Consider the following 20,117-nt stretch of genomic DNA (forward strand, 5'->3'; position numbering starts at 1 on the left):
GGGGGTATGGGGGGGATATGGAGGGGTATGGGGGGGATATGGAGGGGGTATGGAGGGGTATGGGGGGGATATGGGGGGTATGGGGGGGGTATGGGGGGGTATGGGGGGGATATGGAGGGGGTATGGGGGGGTATGGGGGGGTATGGGGGGGGTATGGGGGGGTATAGGGGAGTATGGGGGGATATGGGGGGGATATGGAGGGGTATGGCGGGGTATGGGGGGGTATGGGGGGGGTATGGGGGGGATATGGGGGGGTATAGGGGAGTATGGGGGGATATGGGGGGGTATGGCGGGGTATGGGGGGGTATGGGGGGGGTATGGGGGGGATATGGGGGGGTATGGGGGTGGTATGGGGGGACACAGAGAGTACATGGGGGGATATAGGGGAGTTATAGCAGTGATATAGGGGGAATATAGGAGGAATATGGGGGATATGCAGCAGGATACAGGGGGGATATAGAGGGGATATAAGTCAGGATATAGGGGAATATAGAGGGGATATAGGGACGATATAGGTCAGGATATAGGGGGGACATGGGGGGGGATATGGGGCGGATATGGGGGGGATGTATGGAGAGACACAGGGCGGGATAGAGGGCGAGTATGAAAGCGGTGCAGAGAACACGGAGCACCACATAAACACCACGTACAGGGCACACAGGAACACCATAGGGGACATACAGCGCACGCATGGAACAATGCAGGAGGTGCATGTCCCCGTGCCGCGTATTCCCAAATCCCCAGCTCCATACGCCCCACACCCCTGTACCCCACACCCCCACACCCCTGTACCCCACATCCCTATACCCCACACCCCCACATCCCTGTACCCCACACCCCCATATCCCTGTACCCCACACCCCCATATCCCTGTACCCCACACCCCCACATCCCTGTACCCCACACCCCCATATCCCTATACCCCACACCCCCACATCCCTATACCCCACACCCCCATATCCCCGTACCCCACACCCCCACATCCCTATACCCCACACCCCCATATCCCCGTACCCCACACCCCCATATCCCTGTACCCCACACCCCCACATCCCTGTACCCCACACCCCCATATCCCTATACCCCACACCCCCACATCCCTATACCCCACACCCCCATATCCCCGTACCCCACACCCCCATATCCCCGTACCCCACACCCCCATGCCCCTATACCCCACACCCCCATATCCCTATACCCCACACCCCCATATCCCTATACCCCACACCCCCATATCCCCGTACCCCACACCCCCATATCCCTATACCCCACACCCCCATATCCCCGTACCCCACACCCCCATATCCCTGTACCCCACACCCCCATATCCCCGTACCCCACACCCCCATATCCCTATACCCCACACCCCCACATCCCTATACCCCACACCCCCATATCCCCGTACCCCACACCCCCATATCCCCGTACCCCACACCCCCATATCCCCGTACCCCACACCCCCATATCCCCGTACCCCACACCCCCATATCCCCATACCCCACACCCCCATATCCCTATACCCCACACCCCCATATCCCTATACCCCACACCCCCACATCCCTATACCCCACACCCCCATATCCCCGTACCCCACACCCCCATATCCCCATACCCCACACCCCCATATCCCCGTACCCCACACCCCCATATCCCCATACCCCACACCCCCATATCCCCGTACCCCACACCCCCATATCCCCATACCCCACACCCCCATATCCCCATACCCCACACCCCCATATCCTTATACCCCACACCCCCATGCCCCTATACCCCACACCCCCATATCCCCATACCCCACACCCCCATATCCCCATACCCCACACCCCCATATCCTTATACCCCACACCCCCATGCCCCTATACCCCACACCCCCATATCCCCGTACCCCACACCCCCACATCCCCGTACCCCACACCCCCACATCCCCGTACCCCACACCCCCACATCCCCGTACCCCACACCCCCATATCCCCGTACCCCACACCCCCATATCCCTATACCCCACACCCCCATATCCCTATACCCCACACCCCCATATCCCCGTACCCCACACCCCCACATCCCCGTACCCCACACCCCCACATCCCCGTACCCCACACCCCCATATCCCTATACCCCACACCCCCATATCCCCGTACCCCACACCCCCATATCCCTATACCCCACACCCCCATATCCCCGTACCCCACACCCCCATATCCCTATACCCCACACCCCCATATCCCCATACCCCACACCCCCACATCCCCGTACCCCACACCCCCATATCCCCGTACCCCACACCCCCATATCCCCGTACCCCACACCCCCACGTCCCTGTCCCCCCACCCCGTGCCCCCGTCCCCGCCGCCGCGGTTACCGTGCAGCGCGGGCAGAGCCACTCTCCGTTGGGCACCTCGGGCAGGGGGGGGTTCAGGCAGTGGATGTGGTAGGAGGAGACGCAGGCGTCGCAGCAGAGCAGCTCCCCGCCGTCCTTGCACACCCGGCAGTACTCCATGTGGTCGTCCTCCTCCTCCTTCTCCCCTTCCTCCTCCTCCTCTTCCTCCTCCTCCTCCTCCTCCTTCGCTTCCCATTGCACCCCTTCCTTCTCCTAGCGATGGGGAGGGCAGGGGCACGGGGGGGTCAGGCACATGGGGACAGCCGGCGCGATACGGACACACAGAGACCCTATGGGCACCCTAGGGGCACCCAAAGCTGCTATGGACACCTTGAGGAACCTCCTATGGGCACCCTATGGGCACCCAAAGCTCCTATGGACACCTTGAGGAACCTCCTATGGGCACCCTATGGGCACCCAAAGCTGCTATGGACACCTTGAGGAACCCCCCATAGACACCCTATGGGCACCCAAAGCTCCTATGGACACCTTGAGGAACCTCCTATGGGCACCCTATGGGCACTCAAAGCTCCTATGGACACCTTGAGGAACCTCCTATGGGCACCCTATGGGCACCCAAAGCTCCTATGGACACCTTGAGGAACCTCCTATGGGCACCCTATGGGCACCCAAAGCTCCTATGGACACCTTGAGGAACCTCCCATAGACACCCTATGGGCACCCAAAGCTGCTATGGACACCTTGAGGAACCTCCTATGGGCACCCTATGGGCACCCAAAGCTGCTATGGACACCTTGAGGAACCTCCTATGGGCACCCTATGGGCACCCAAAGCTCCTACGGACACCTTGAGGAACCTCCTATAGACACCCTATGGGCACCCAAAGCTCCTATGGACACCTTGAGGAACCTCCTATGGGCACCCAAAGCTCCTACGGACACCTTGAGGAACCTCCCATAGACACCCTATGGGCACCCAAAGCTCCTATGGACACCTTGAGGAACCTCCTATGGGCACCCTATGGGCACCCAAAGCTGCTATGGACACCTTGAGGAACCCCCCATAGACACCCTATGGGCACCCAAAGCTCCTATGGACACCTTGAGGAACCTCCCATAGACACCCTATGGGCACCCAAAGCTCCTATGGACACCTCGAGGAACCCCCCATAGACACCTTATGGGCACCCAAAGCTGCTATGGACACCTTGAGGAACCTCCTATGGACACCCTATGGGCACCCAAAGCTGCTATGGACACCTTGAGGAACCTCCTATGGGCACCCTATGGGCACCCAAAGCTCCTATGGAAACCTTGAGGAACCTCCTACAGACACCCTATGGGCACCCAAAGCTCCTATGGACACCAATGGGCACCCAAAGCTCCTATGGACACCAATGGACACCCAAAGCTCCTATAGACACCAATGGACACCCAAAGCTCCTACGGGCACCAATGGACACCCAAAGCTCCTACGGACACCAATGGACACCCAAAGCTCCTACGGACACCAATGGACACCCAAAGCTCCTACGGACACCAATGGACACCCAAAGCTCCTACGGACACCAATGGACACCCAAAGCTCCTATAGACACCAATGGACACCCAAAGCTCCTACGGGCACCAATGGACACCCAAAGCTCCTACGGACACCAATGGACACCCAAACCTCCTATGGACACCAATGGACACCCAAAGCTCCTACGGACACCAATGGACACCCAAAGCTCCTTCGGACACCAATGGACACCCAAAGCTCCTATAGACACCAATGGACACCCAAAGCTCCTACGGACACCAATGGACACCCAAAGCTCCTACGGACACCAATGGACACCCAAAGCTCCTACGGACACCAATGGACACCCAAAGCTCCTATGGACACCAATGGACACCCAAAGCTCCTACGGACACCAATGGACACCCAAAGCTCCTACGGACACCAATGGACACCCAAAGCTCCTACGGACACCAATGGACACCCAAAGCTCCTATGGACACCAATGGACACCCAAAGCTCCTACGGACACCAATGGACACCCAAAGCTCCTACGGACACCAATGGACACCCAAAGCTCCTTCGGACACCAATGGACACCCAAAGCTCCTACGGACACCAATGGACACCCAAAGCTCCTTCGGACACCAATGGACACCCAAAGCTCCTACGGACACCAATGGACACCCAAAGCTCCTATGGACACCAATGGACACCCAAAGCTCCTACGGACACCAATGGACACCCAAAGCTCCTATGGACACCAATGGACACCCAAAGCTCCTACGGACACCAATGGACACCCAAAGCTCCTATGGACACCAATGGACACCCAAAGCTCCTTCGGACACCAATGGACACCCAAAGCTCCTACGGGCACCAATGGACACCCAAAGCTCCTACGGACACCAATGGACACCCAAAGCTCCTTCGGACACCAATGGACACCCAAAGCTCCTATGGACACCAATGGACACCCAAAGCTCCTACGGACACCAATGGACACCCAAAGCTCCTATGGACACCAATGGACACCCAAAGCTCCTACGGACACCAATGGACACCCAAAGCTCCTTCGGACACCAATGGACACCCAAAGCTCCTACGGGCACCAATGGACACCCAAAGCTCCTACGGACACCAATGGACACCCAAAGCTCCTACGGGCACCAATGGACACCCAAAGCTCCTACGGACACCAATGGACACCCAAAGCTCCTACGGGCACCAATGGACACCCAAAGCTCCTACGGGCACCAATGGACACCCAAAGCTCCTACGGACACCAATGGACACCCAAAGCTCCTACGGACACCAATGGACACCCAAAGCTCCTACGGGCACCAATGGACACCCAAACCTCCTACGGGCACCAATGGACACCCAAAGCTCCTACGGACACCAATGGACACCCAAAGCTCCTACGGACACCAATGGACACCCAAAGCTCCTATGGACACCAATGGACACCCAAAGCTCCTATGGACACCAATGGACACCCAAAGCTCCTTCGGACACCAATGGACACCCAAAGCTCCTTCGGACACCAATGGACACCCAAAGCTCCTATAGACACCAATGGACACCCAAAGCTCCTACGGACACCAATGGACACCCAAAGCTCCTATGGACACCAATGGACACCCAAAGCTCCTATGGACACCAATGGACACCCAAAGCTCCTTCGGACACCAATGGACACCCAAACCTCCTATGGACACCAATGGACACCCAAAGCTCCTACGGACACCAATGGACACCCAAAGATCCTACGGACACCAATGGACACTCAAAGCTCCTATGGACACCAATGGACACCCAAAGCTCCTACGGACACCAATGGACACCCAAAGCTCCTACGGACACCAATGGACACCCAAACCTCCTATGGACACCAATGGACACCCAAAGCTCCTATGGACACCAATGGACACCCAAAGCTCCTTCGGACACCAATGGACACCCAAAGCTCCTATGGACACCAATGGACACCCAAAGCTCCTACGGACACCAATGGACACCCAAAGCTCCTACGGACACCAATGGACACTCAAAGCTCCTATGGACACCAATGGACACCCAAAGCTCCTATGGACACCAATGGACACCCAAAGCTCCTTCGGACACCAATGGACACCCAAAGCTCCTATGGACACCAATGGACACCCAAAGCTCCTACGGACACCAATGGACACCCAAAGATCCTATGGACACCAATGGACACCCAAAGATCCTACGGACACCAATGGACACCCAAAGCTCCTACGGACACCAATGGACACTCAAAGATCCTATGGACACCAATGGACACCCAAAGCTCCTTCGGACACCAATGGACACCCAAAGCTCCTTCGGACACCAATGGACACCCAAAGCTCCTTCGGACACCAATGGACACTCAAAGATCCTACGGACACCAATGGACACCCAAAGCTCCTTCGGACACCAATGGACACCCAAAGCTCCTTCGGACACCAATGGACACTCAAAGATCCTACGGGCACCAATGGACACCCAAAGCTCCTACGGGCACCAATGGACACCCAAAGCTCCTACGGGCACCAATGGACACCCAAAGCTCCTACGGGCACCAATGGACACCCAAAGCTCCTACGGACACCAATGGACACCCAAAGCTCCTACGGACACCAATGGACACCCAAAGCTCCTAGGGACACCAATGGACACCCAAAGCTCCTACGGACACCAATGGACACCCAAAGCTCCTACGGACACCAATGGACACCCAAAGCTCCTACGGACACCAATGGACACCCAAAGCTCCTAGGGACACCAATGGACACCCAAAGCTCCTACGGACACCAATGGACACCCAAAGCTCCTATAGACACCAATGGACACCCAAAGCTCCTACGGACACCAATGGACACCCAAAGCTCCTACGGACACCAATGGACACCCAAAGCTCCTATGGACACCAATGGACACCCAAAGCTTCTATGGACACCCAAAGCTCCTATGGACACCAATGGACACCCAAAGCTCCTACGGACACCAATGGACACCCAAAGCTCCTATGGACACCAATGGACACCCAAAGCTTCTATGGACACCCAAAGCTCCTATGGACACCAATGGACACCCAAAGTTCCTATGGACACCAATGGACACCCAAAGCTTCTATGGACACCAATGGACACCCAAAGCTCCTATGGATGCACAAAGCTCCTACAGACACCCTATGGACACCCAAAGCTCCTATAGACACCAAAGGACACCCAAGAACCTCTCCAAACCCCCCCCCAGGGACCCCCAAAGCCCTCAGCACCCCCCATACCCCCCCCACCCATGGTCCCCAATGGGGTGCTCACGCAGTGGGGGCAGCTCCAGCGGCCCTCGGGGGCCCGATCCAGCTCGGGGTCGAGGCAGACGAGGTGGTAGGCGCGGGGGCAGGTGTCGCAGAGGATGATCTCCCCCCCTTGCTGGCACACCTCGCAGTAGTCCTGGTGGTCCGTCTCGTAGCCATCGCCGTCCTCCTCCGGGCCCGGGCCTATGGGGCGGGGGGGGGGGCAGCACGGTCACAGGCGGGCATGGGGGGGGCAATGGGGGTGTGGGGGTGATGAGTGTAGGGGTTATGGGGAGGGGGGGGTGCTGGGGGTATTGGGGATGGGGGTATAGGGGGGTGAGGATGGGGATGCTGGGAGTAGTGGGGAGGGGGACATGGGGGTGCTGGGGATGGGGGTATGGGGATATTGGGGGCAGTGGGGTGCTGAGGATGGGGATATGGGGGTGCTGGGGATGGGGTATGGGGATATTGGGGGCAGTGGGGTGCTGAGGATGGGGATATGGGGGTGCTGGGGGTATTGGGGATGGGGATATGGGGTGCTGAGGATGGGGATGCTGGGGATACAGGGAGTAGTGGGGAGGGGGACATAGGGGTGCTGGGGATGGGGGTATGGGGGTACTGGGGGCAGTGGGGTGCTGAGGATGGGGATATGGGGGTGCTGGGGATGGGGTATGGGGATATTGGGGGCAGTGGGGTGCTGAGGAGGGGGATATGGGGGTGCTGAGGGTGCTGGGGATGGGGGTATGGGGGTACTGGGGGCAGTGGGGTGCTGAGGATGGGGACATGGGGGTGCTGGGGATGGGGTATGGGGATATTGGGGGCAGTGGGGTGCTGAGGATGGGGATATGGGGGTGCTGGGGATGGGGTATGGGGATATTGGGGGCAGTGGGGTGCTGAGGATGGGGATATGGGGGTGCTGGGGGTATTGGGGATGGGGATATGGGGTGCTGAGGATGGGGATGCTGGGGATACAGGGAGTAGTGGGGAGGGGGACATAGGGGTGCTGGGGATGGGGGTATGGGGGTACTGGGGGCAGTGGGGTGCTGAGGATGGGGATATGGGGGTGCTGGGGATGGGGTATGGGGATATTGGGGGCAGTGGGGTGCTGAGGAGGGGGATATGGGGATGGGGACATGGGGATGGGGACATGGGGATGGGGACATGGGGATGGGGACATGGGGATGGGACATGGGGATGGGACATGGGGATGGGGACATGGGGATGGGACATGGGGATGGGGACATGGGGATGGGGACATGGGGATGGGACATGGGGATGGGACATGGGGATGGGGACATGGGGATGGGACATGGGGATGGGGACATGGAGATGGGGACATGGGGATGGGGACATGGGGATGGGACATGGGGATGGGACATGGGGATGGGACATGGGGATGGGGACATGGGGATGGGGACATGGGGATGGGACATGGGGATGGGGACATGGGGATGGGGACATGGGGATGGGGACATGGGGATGGGACATGGGGATGGGGACATGGGGATGGGGACATGGGGATGGGGACATGGGGATGGGACATGGGGATGGGGACATGGGGATGGGGACATGGGGATGGGACATGGGGATGGGGACATGGGGATGGGGACATGGGGATGGGACATGGGGATGGGACATGGGGATGGGGACATGGGGATGGGGACATGGGGATGGGACATGGGGATGGGGACATGGGGATGGGACATGGGGATGGGGACATGGGGATGGGACATGGGGATGGGGACATGGGGATGGGACATGGGGATGGGACATGGGGATGGGACATGGGGATGGGACATGGGGATGGGGACATGGGGATGGGACATGGGGATGGGACATGGGGATGGGGACATGGGGATGGGACATGGGGATGGGGACATGGGGATGGGGACATGGGGATGGGGACATGGGGATGGGGACATGGGATCACAGGGGGGCAATGGGGATGTGGGCGCTGGGAATAGGGACGTGGGGTGCTGGGGCACTGGGAATGGGGCCACAAGGGCAGGAGGACATGGGGACAGCCCATAGGAAGAGCCCGAAGGCTGGGAACAGCCAGCACAGGACCGCCCTTAGGGTACCACTGGGTGCCAACGGGTGCCAATGGGTACCAATGGGTGCCAATGGGTGCCAATGGGGGGGGTCTCACCATGCACGGGCGCTGTGCCCGTCCCCACGGGGCCGCGCTCCCGGCCGAGCCCTGCTGCAAGGACAGAGGGGACGGGGCCGCGTCACCTCGGGGGGGGGCCCGGCTTTGGGGGCACAATGGGGGGGGGCAATAGGGGTCAAGGGGGGGGGCAATGGGGGGCAATGGGGGGGGGGGCACTCACCCTTCTTCTTCTTGCGGCCCGGCCGGCCCCGCTTGAGCTTCTTGAGGCGGGTGGAGGGGTCGGGGCGGGGGGGGGCACCGGGGCCCCCCGGGCTCTCGGCGTCGCTGTCCTCCTCGGCCTCGCCGGCCTCCTCGCTCTGGGCATGGGGACAATGGGGGCGATGGGGGGTGATGGGGGCAATGAGGGTAATAAGGCAATGGGGGTAATGGGGGTAATAAGGCAATAGGGGGTAATGGGGGCAATAGGGGGCAACGGGGGTAATGGGGGCAACGGGGGTAATGGGGGTAATAAGGCAATAGGGGGTAATGGGGGCAATAGGGGGCAACGGGGGTAATGGGGGCAACGGGGGTAATGGGGGCAATGGGAGCGATGGGGACAATGAGGGCAATGGGGCAATAAGGGGCAATGGGGGCAATGGGGGTAATGGGGGCGATGGGGGCAATGAGGGTAATGGGGCAATAGTGGGTAATGGGGGCAATAGGGGGCAATGGGGGCAATGGGGGCAATGGGGGCAATGGGGTAATGGGGGTGATGGGGCAATGGGGGTAATGGGAGCGATGGGGGCAATGAGGGTAATGAGGCAATAGGGGGTAATGGGGGCAATGGGGTAATGGGGGTAATGGGGCAATGGGGGATAATGGGGGCAATGGGGGTAATGGGAGCGATAGGGGCAATGAGGGCAATGGGGCAATAGGGGGTAATGGGGGCAATGGGGTATTAGGGGGCAATAGGGGGCAATGGGGGCGATGGGGGTAATGGGAACGATGGGGGCAATGAGGGTAATGGGGCAATAGGAGGTAATGGGGGCAATAGGGGGCAATGGGGGCGATGGGGGTGATGGGGCAATGGGGGTGATGGAGTAATGGGGGTAATGGGGGCAATGGGGTAATGGGGCAATGGGGGCGATGGGGGTGATGGGGCAATGGGGGTAATGGAGTAATGGGGGTAATGGGGGCGATGGGGAGATGGGATATGGAGGATGGGGGCAATGGGGACATGGGGGGACAAGGTGGGGACACAGGAGTGTATAGGGCGATATGGGGAGATAGGAGACCACGTGGGAACATGGGGGGATATGGGGGATATAAGGGGCATATAGGGACATAGGGAATATGGGGGGATATAGGGGAATATGAGACCATGGGGGGCACGGACAACAGCATATAGGGAGATATGGGGGGCAGGGAGGATATGGGGGGCACGGAACATGGGGGGACACAAAGGGCCAGGGGGGGGGGACCAAGAGACGAGGTTGATGGGGCCGGGGGGGGGTACCACACCATGGGGGGCAATGGGGGGCAATGGGGGGCAATGGGGGCTATGTGGGGCCGTACCGAGCTGCTCTTCTTGCGCTTGCCCCCCAGCACCCCCAGTTTGATCTTGAGCGGGGCCATCTTCCTGCCCTTGAGCTTCCGCTTCAGCTCCGGCACCCGCGGGCTCCGGCTGCGCTTCTTGTGCCCGGGGCCTGCGGGGACACCCAGGGGAGGTGGGAGCCCCATTGCGCCCCATAGGGAGCCCCTTGGAGCCCATAGGGACTCCCCATTGCGCCCCATAGGGAGCCCATTGGAGCCCATAGGGACTCCCCATTGCGCCCCATAGGGAGCCCCTTGGAGCCCATAGGGATTCCCCATTGCGCCCCATAGGGAGCCCATTGGAGCCCAGAGGGACTCCCCATTGCGCCCCATAGGGAGCCCATTGGAGCCCATAGGGATTCCCCATTGGATCCCATAGGGAGCCCCTTGGAGCCCACAGGTACTCCCCATTGGATCCCATAGGGACCCCCCATTGCGCCCCATAGGGAGCCCATTGGATCCCAGAGGGACCCCTATTGTATCCCATAGGGACTCCCCATTGGATCCCATAGGGACCCCATTGGACCCCATAGGGAGCCTATTGTATCCCATAGGGACTCCCCACTGTGCCCCATAGGGACCCCATTGTATCCCATAGGGACCCCACTGGACCCCATAGGGAGCCTATTGTATCCCATAGGGACTCCCCATTGGATCCCATAGGGACCCCACTGGACCCCATAGGGAGCCTACTGTATCCCATAGGGACGCCCCATTGGATCCCATAGGGACGCCCCATTGGACCCCATAGGGACCTCATTGGACCCCATAGGGACTCTACTGTATCCAATAGGGACCCCATTGTACCCCATAATGACCCTACTGTATCCCATAGGGACCCTATTGTATCCCATAGGGACCCCCACTGTACCCCATAGGGACTCCACATTGCACCCCATAGGGACCCCATTGCACCCTTATGGGATCCCTGTTGCACCCCACAGGGACCTCCATTGCACCCTATGGGTCCCCCCCATTTTACCCCATAGGGACCCCACTGCACCCCATAGGGACCCCATAGGAACTCTCACTGCACCCCATAGGGACCCCCATTGCATCCCATAGGGACCCCATTGTACCCCATAGGGACCCCCACTGCACCATATGGGACACCCCCATTGCACCCCATAGGGACCCCCACTGCACCCCATAGGGACCCCCGTTGCAACCCATGGGACACCTCATTGCACCCCCATTGAACCCTATGGGACCCCCCACTACACCCCCATTGCACCCTATGGACACCCATTGCACCCCATTAGGAACCCCCCACTGCACCCCATAGGGACCCCCCCATTGTACTCTATGGGACTCCCACTGTATCCTATGGAACCCCCCCACTGCACCCTATAGAGACACAGGGACCCCCGAATCGCACCCCATCGGGACCCCCCACTCTACCCTATGACACCCCCATTGCACCCTATGGGGACACGGGGACCCCTTAACCCCCCTCAGACTCCCTTAGAGTCCCCCCCAAACCCTCCCTGACACCCCCGAACTCCCCCTACACACCCTCAATCCCCCCAGCATCACCTGGGGGGGGTCCCCATTCACTAAGGGGGTGTCCCCATTCACTATGGGTGCCCCCATTCACTATGGGAGTCCCCACTCTCTATGGGTGCCCCCATTCACTATGGGGCTGCCCCCATTCACTATGGGAGTCCCCATTCACTATAGGGGTCCCCATTCACTACGGGGCTGCCCCCATTCACTATGGGTGCCCCCATTCACTATGGGAGTCCCCACTCTCTATGGGTGCCCCCATTCACTATGGGGCTGCCCCCATTCACTATGGGGGTCCCCATTCACTACGGGGCTGCCCCCATTCACTATAGGGGTCCCCATTCACTACGGGGCTGCCCCCATTCACTATGGGGGGGTCCCCACTCTCTATGGGTGCCCCCATTCACTACGGGGCTGCCCCCATTCACTATGGGGGTCCCCATTCACTACGGGGCTGCCCCCATTCACTATGGGGGGGTCCCCACTCTCTTTGGGTACCCCCATTCACTACAGGGCTGCCCCCATTCACTATGGGGCTGCCCCCATTCACTATGGGGGGGGTCCCCATTCACTATGGGTGGGTCCCCATTTACTATGGGGCTCCCCCTTCACTATGGGCCTGCTCCCATTCACTATGGGCGGGTCCTCATTCATTATGGGGGTCCCCATTCACTGCAGGGGTGCCCCCATTCACTATGAGAGTCCCCATTCACTATGGGGGTCCCCACTCTCTATGGGTACCCCCATTCACTATGGGGCTGCCCCCATTCACTATGGGGCTCCCCCTTCACTATGGGTGCCCCCATTCACTATGGGGAGATCCCCACTCTCTATGGGTACCTCCATTCACTACAGGGCTACCCCCATTCACTATGGGGGTCCCCATTCACTATGGGGCTGCCCCCATTCACTATGGGGGTCCCCATTCACTATGGGGCTGCCCCCATTCACTATGGCTGCCCCCACTCACTATGGGGCTGCCCCCATTTACTATGGGTGCCCCCCTTCACTACAGGGCTACCCCCATTCACTATGGGGGTCCCCATTCACTATGGGGCTGCCCCCATTCACTATGGGGGTCCCCATTCACTATGGGGCTGCCCCCATTCACTATGGGGCTGCCCTCATTCACTATGGGGGTGCCCCCATTCACTATGGGGGTGCCCCCATTCACTATGGGGCTGCCCCCACTCACTATGGGGGTGCCCCCACTCACTATGGGTGCCCCCCTTCACTACAGGGCTACCCCCATTCACTATGGGGGTCCCCATTCACTATGGGGGTGCCCCCATTCACTATGGGGGTGCCCCCATTCACTATGGGGGTGCCCCCATTCACTATGGGGCTGCCCCCATTCACTACGGGGCTGCCCCCACTCACTATGGGGGTGCCCCCACTCTCTATGGGTGCCCCCCTTCACTACAGGGCTACCCCCATTCACTATGGGGGTCCCCATTCACTATGGGGGTGCCCCCATTCACTATGGGGCTGCCCCCATTCACTATGGGGGTGCCCCCATTCACTATGGGGGTCCCCATTCACTATGGGGCTGCCCCCATTCACTATGGGGCTGCCCCCATTCACTATGGGGGTGCCCCCATTCACTATGGGGCTGCCCCCATTCACTATGGGGCTGCCCCCACTCACTATGGGGGTGCCCCCACTCTCTATGGGTGCCCCCCTTCACTACAGGGCTACCCCCATTCACTATGGGGGTCCCCATTCACTATGGGGGTGCCCCCATTCACTATGGGGGTGCCCCCATTCACTATGGGGCTGCCCCCATTCACTATGGGGGTGCCCCCATTCACTATGGGGCTGCCCCCATTCACTATGGGGCCGCCTCTCCCCCACCTTTGCCCTCCTTGGTCTTGGCCTTGCGCAGGGGGGGCGCGGGGGCCTCGGGGGCCACGCTGGCCACGGCCGCAGAGACCTGCTCGGCCACGGCGGCGGCAGCGGCGGCGGCGGCGGCGGCCACGGCGGCGGCGGAGCCCTTGAAGGGGTTGTTGGCGCTGAACTCCCTCCACTTGGCCCCCAGGATGGTCATCATCTTGGACATGGGGATCTTGGGGTTCTTCTTGGCTATCAGCGGCCTGCGGGGGCAAGGGAAGTGGCTGCGGGGGGCACCCAAAGGGATGCGCGGCACCAAGGGGTTTGGGTACCACGGGATGCTGCTGCTCCTCAAGGAGCTGCTTAGGAGCAAAGGGCATCAATGGACCCCACAAGAGCACCCCAAGAAGGGCCAGCAGGAGCCCAAAACAGAGCTGGGGCCCCCCCAAACACATTGAGGGGTTCCCCAGCATCCTGAGATGACCTAAAAGGAGCCCCAGAAGCATCCTTAAGGAACCCAAATGGGACGCGTGGCACTAAGAGGATGCGCGGCACCATGGGGTTTGGGTACCACGGGATGCTGCTGCTCCTCAAGGAGCTGCTTAGGAGCAAAGGGCATCAATGGACCCCACAAGAGCACCCCAAAGATGGGCCATCGGGAGCCCAAGGACCCATAGGTGCCCCCCAAAACCCAGAAGGGCCCCCCCCTGCCCACCTCATGAACTGGCTGAAGGCCTTGTAGTTGGTGAGGGTGTGATAGTCCTCCTCGGTGAAGACGTGGTCCACGTCCTCCAGCCCCCAGGCCCCCAGCAGCTGAGCTGAGGACTTCTGCTCCACCGCCTGCGTTAGGGGGACATTGGGGACAATGGGGGGACCCACGTGGGTGATGGGACCCCCACAAGGACCCACATGGGTAGCCACCCCTATGGCAATGGGACCCACACACAGCGATGGGACCCCCAGAGTCACCCCTATGGCAATGGGACCCCCATAGTCACCTCTATGGCAATGGCACCCTCATGGCAATGGGACACCCGTAGTGACCCCTATATCAATGGGACCCCCATAGCCACCCCTATAGCAATGGGACCCCCACGGTCACCCCTATGACAATGGAACCCCCATGGCAATGAGACCCCCATAGTGACCCCTATGGCAATAGCACCCTCATGGCAATGGGACCCCCGTAGCCACCCCTATAGCAATGGCACCCCATAGTCACCCCTATGGCAAGGGAACCCCCATGGCAATGGGACCCCCATAGTGACCCCTATGGCAATGGCACCCTCATGGCAATGGGACCCCCATAGCCACCCCTATAGCAATGGGACCCCCACAGTCACCCCTATGACAGTGGGACCCCCACAGTCACCCCTATGGCAATGGGATCCCCAACGTCACCCCTATGGCAATGGGACCCCCAAGGCAATGGGACCCCCATAATCACCCCTATGGCAATGGGACCCCCAAGGCAATGGGACCCCCATAATCACCCCTATGGCAATGGGACCCCCAAGGCAATGGGACCCCCATAATCACCCCTATGGCAATGGGACCCCCAAGGCAATGGGACCCCCATAATCACCCCTATGGCAATGGGACCCCCATAATCGCCCCTATGGCAATGGGACCCCCATAATCGCCCCTATGGCAATGGGACCCCCAAGGCAATGGGACCCCTATAATTACCCTTATGGCAATGGGAACCCCATAATCCCCCCTATGGCAATGAGACCCCCAAGGCAATGGGACCCCCACAGCCACCCCTATGGCAATGGGAGCCCCATAATCACCCCATGGCAATGAGACCCCCAAGGCAATGGGACCCCCATAATCACCCCTATGGCGATGAGACCCCCCCCACTGATGGCACCCCCGCAGAACATCACCATGGGACCCCCCTGCGTGCCCCCCCACCCTTGGGTGCCCGCCCTGGGCCATACCTTGACTTTCTGCCCCCCCTCCTCATCGGCCTTTTTCCTCCTCTTGGTCTTCTTGTCCTTCTTGTCGCGGTGCTTCCGGCGCCGCTTCCGCGTGCCCCCCCCCGACTCGCTCCCGCCGCTCTCCGACTTCTCCCGGTATTCCTCCCGCTGGAATTCCTCCCGCTCCGACTCCAGCTCATCCTCGCTCACCTGCGGACAGCACAGGGCCCAGCATGGGGCTGTCACCCCTCATCGCGGTTGTCACCCATCACTGGGGGTGTCACCCCTCATCACAGTTGTCACCCCTCATCGCGGTTGTCACCCATCACTGGGGCTGTCACCCCTCGTTGCGGTTGTCACCCATCACTGGGGCTGTCACCCCTCATTGCGGTTGTCACCCATCACTGGGGGTGTCACCCCTCATCGCGGTTGTCACCCATCACTGGGGGTGTCACCCCTCATCGCGGTTGTCACCCATCACTGGGGCTGTCACCCCTCGTTGCGGTTGTCACCCATCACTGGGGCTGTCACCCCTCGTCGCGGTTGTCACCCATCACTGGGGGTGTCACCCCTCATCGCGGTTGTCACCCATCACTGGGGGTGTCACCCCTCGTTGCGGTTGTCACCCATCACTGGGGCTGTCACCCCTCGTTGCGGTTGTCACCCATCACTGGGGCTGTCACCCCTCGTTGCGGTTGTCACCCATCACTGGGGCTGTCACCCCTCGTTGCGGTTGTCACCCATCACTGGGGCTGTCACCCCTCGTTGCGGTTGTCACCCATCACTGGGGCTGTCACCCCTCGTTGCGGTTGTCACCCATCACTGGGGCTGTCACCCCTCGTTGCGGTTGTCACCCATCACTGGGGCTGTCACCCCTCATTGCGGTTGTCACCCAACACTGGGGCTGTCACCCCTCATCGCGGTTGTCACCCATCACTGGGGGTGTCACCCCTCGTTGCGGTTGTCACCCATCACTGGGGCTGTCACCCCTCGTTGCGGTTGTCACCCATCACTGGGGCTGTCACCCCTCGTTGCGGTTGTCACCCATCACTGGGGCTGTCACCCCTCATTGCGGTTGTCACCCATCATTGGGGCTGTCACCCCTCGTTGCGGTTGTCACCCATCACTGGGGCTGTCACCCCTCATTGCGGTTGTCACCCATCATTGGGGCTGTCACCCCTCATTGCGGTTGTCACCCACCACTGGGGCTGTCACCCCTCATTGCGGTTGTCACCCATCATTGGGGCTGTCACCCCTCATTGCGGCTGTCACCCACCACTGGGGCTGTCACCCCTCGTTGCGGTTGTCACCCATCATTGGGGCTGTCACCCCTCATTGCGGCTGTCACCCACCACTGGGGCTGTCACCCCTCATTGCGGCTGTCACCCATCACTGGGGGTGTTAACACGTCACTGGGGTCCATCAGCCAACCTAAGACCCCCATTGGCCATCCCAAGATCACCATCAACTACATCAGGACCCCCATCACCCATCTCCATGTCCCATCACCCATCTCCATGTCCCGTCACCCATCTCCATGTCCCGTCACCCATCTCCATGTCCCGTCACCCATCTCCATGTCCCATCACCCATCTCCACGTCCCATCACCCATCTCCATGTCCCATCACCCATCTCCACGTCCCATCACCCATCCCGTGTCCCATCACCCATCTCCACGTCCCATCACCCATCTCCATGTCCCATCACCCATCTCCACGTCCCATCACCCATCCCGTGTCCCATCACCCATCTCCATGTCCCATCACCCTTTGGTTCCTCACCAGCTTTTTCCTTTTCCGAGGTTTTCCAGGTTTATTTTCCTTCTGCTTCCGGGGGCCCCTTTTCTTCTTCTTCACCCCAAGAGCACCCTCGAGGCCCCTCAACAGCTCCTCAGCACCTTCTGAGGGGGGACACAGGGATGTGAGGTCCTCTCCATGGCCACCAACGGTGCCACACAGCGACGGGGGGGATAGGGACATGAGGACACAAGGAGGTCCCGTTTGAAGCCACCAGGACGGTGACACCGGTGTCACCATGACAGTGACCAACAGCCAGCAGAGCACTCCTCATCAACTCACACCAGGTGACACCAGTGTCACTGTGTCAGTGTCACCGTGACAGTGACCAACAGCCTGCAGAGCATTCCCTTTCCACCCATTCAGGGTGACACCGGTGTCACCATGACAGTGACCAACAGCCTGCAGAGCACTCCTCATCAACTCACACCAGGTGACACCAGTGTCACTGTGTCAGTGTCACCGTGACAGTGACCAACAGCCTGCAGAGCATTCCCTTTCCACCCATTCCAGGTGACACTGGTGTCACTGTGACAGTGACCAACAGCCTGCAGAGGCTTCCCCATCCACCCATTCTGGGTGACACCGGTGTCACCATGACAGTGACCAACAGCCAGCAGAGGACTCCCCATCAACTCACTCTGGGTGACACTGGTGTCACTGTGTCGGGGTCACCGTGTCGGTGTCACCATGACAATGAGCAACAGCCAGCAGAAGACTCCCCATCAACTCATGCTGGGTGACACCAGTGTCACTGTGTCCCTGTGTCATTGACACAGCCAGCAGAGGCTTCCCCATCCACTCATTCCGGGTGACACCGGTGTCACTGTGTCACTGACCAACAACCAGCAGAGGCTTCCCCATCCACCCATTCCAGGTGACACCGGTGTCACTGTGTCACTGACCAACAGCCAGCAGAGGCTTCCCCATCCACCCATTCCAGGTGACACCGGTGTCACTGACCAACAGCCAGCAGAGGCTTCCCCATCCACCCATTCCAGGTGACACCGGTGTCACTGTGTCACTGACCAACAGCCAGCAGAGGCTTCCCCATCCACCCATTCCAGGTGACACCGGTGTCACTGTGTCACTGACCAACAGCCAGCAGAGGCTTCCCCATCCACCCATTCCAGGTGACACCGGTGTCACTGTGTCACTGACCAACAGCCAGCAGAGGCTTTCCCATCCACTCATTCCAGGTGACACCGGTGTCCCTGTGTCACTGACCAACAGCCAGCAGAGGCTTCCCCATCCACTCATTCCAGGTGACACCGGTGTCCCTGTGTCACTGTGTCAGTAACCAATAGCCAGCAGAGGCTTCCCCATCCCCTCCCTGCGGGTGACACCGGTGTCACTGTGTCACCGTGCCGCTGTCCCCGTGCCGATGACCAACAGCCAGCAGAGGATTTCCCAACCCCTTTGGCCTCCTTCCATTGGCATCCCCGTGACGGACAACCCCCGGCGGGGGGGGGGGGGGTGTGATGGTGACGGTGACCCACACACCCCCCCCCCATCGCCACCTCCATCCGTGTCACGGCCTTGGCACCGTTACCGGGTGTCACATCTGCCCCGCGGCTGTTGGCGCGTGTCCACCCCGACGTCACCCGCACGCCCCCATCCATCACAGCTGGCGCTCGCTGACAGGTCACAGGGAACCCCTGCTTGTCCCCAAGGAGGAGGAAAAGGGGGGGGACGGGGACACACACACACACACACACTGAGGGTGACGCCGGGTGCCAAGCTTGGCGTCGGCAGAGGAAACAACACCCGGCGCCGCCGGGGTCACATTCCAGCCTTAATCCCTTGGCACCGGCTGTCAGGCGGCTGCCAGAGCGCTGTTGGCAAGGGACGGGGACAGGCGGCGGCGCTGAGACCACCCAGATAACACCGCAACACCCGGATAACACCACACACACCCCCCCCACAATGGGGGTGTTCAACACCCCCAAACCCACCCTTCGCCCCGTTACCACCATCCCCTTGGGGTGTACAACCGGTGACCGGGCCCAATCCTGCCATGGTGGGGGTGTTGCGCCCCCCCCCCCCCCCACCCCCTTTTCCCCCCTCCTTTCCCATAGACATGCGCTGTTGGCAAAGCATTCCCGAGAATATTCCATACACGTGATGCTCCCCACACCTCGAGAGGGAGGAAGGAGAAACCACGTAGACAACCGGAGCAAAAGGGGGGGGGGGTGACGGAGAACACCCATCGTCCGCCTGTAACAAAGCAAC

The 20,117-nt window shown here is 60.4% G+C and overlaps 1 protein-coding gene across 1 annotated transcript; it reads right to left on the reverse strand.

Annotated features, from left to right (window-relative positions):
• Nucleotides 1-2,362: 2,362 nt before the first annotated feature.
• On the reverse strand, nucleotides 2,363-18,125 carry LOC308232703 (chromodomain-helicase-DNA-binding protein 3-like; the record flags this gene model as incomplete). Its single annotated transcript, XM_080639934.1, has 9 exons — nucleotides 2,363-2,593; nucleotides 7,174-7,352; nucleotides 9,298-9,351; nucleotides 9,479-9,614; nucleotides 10,813-10,943; nucleotides 14,191-14,429; nucleotides 14,882-15,006; nucleotides 16,110-16,298; nucleotides 17,871-18,125. Coding segments are annotated over 9 exons (1,539 nt in total), but the record flags the coding sequence as incomplete, so codon positions are not given.
• Between the last annotated feature and the right edge of the window lie 1,992 nt (nucleotides 18,126-20,117).

This window comes from Psittacula echo (assembly GCF_963264785.1).
Source record: "Psittacula echo genome assembly, contig: SCAFFOLD_148, whole genome shotgun sequence".
NCBI lineage: Eukaryota > Metazoa > Chordata > Aves > Psittaciformes > Psittacidae > Psittacula > Psittacula echo.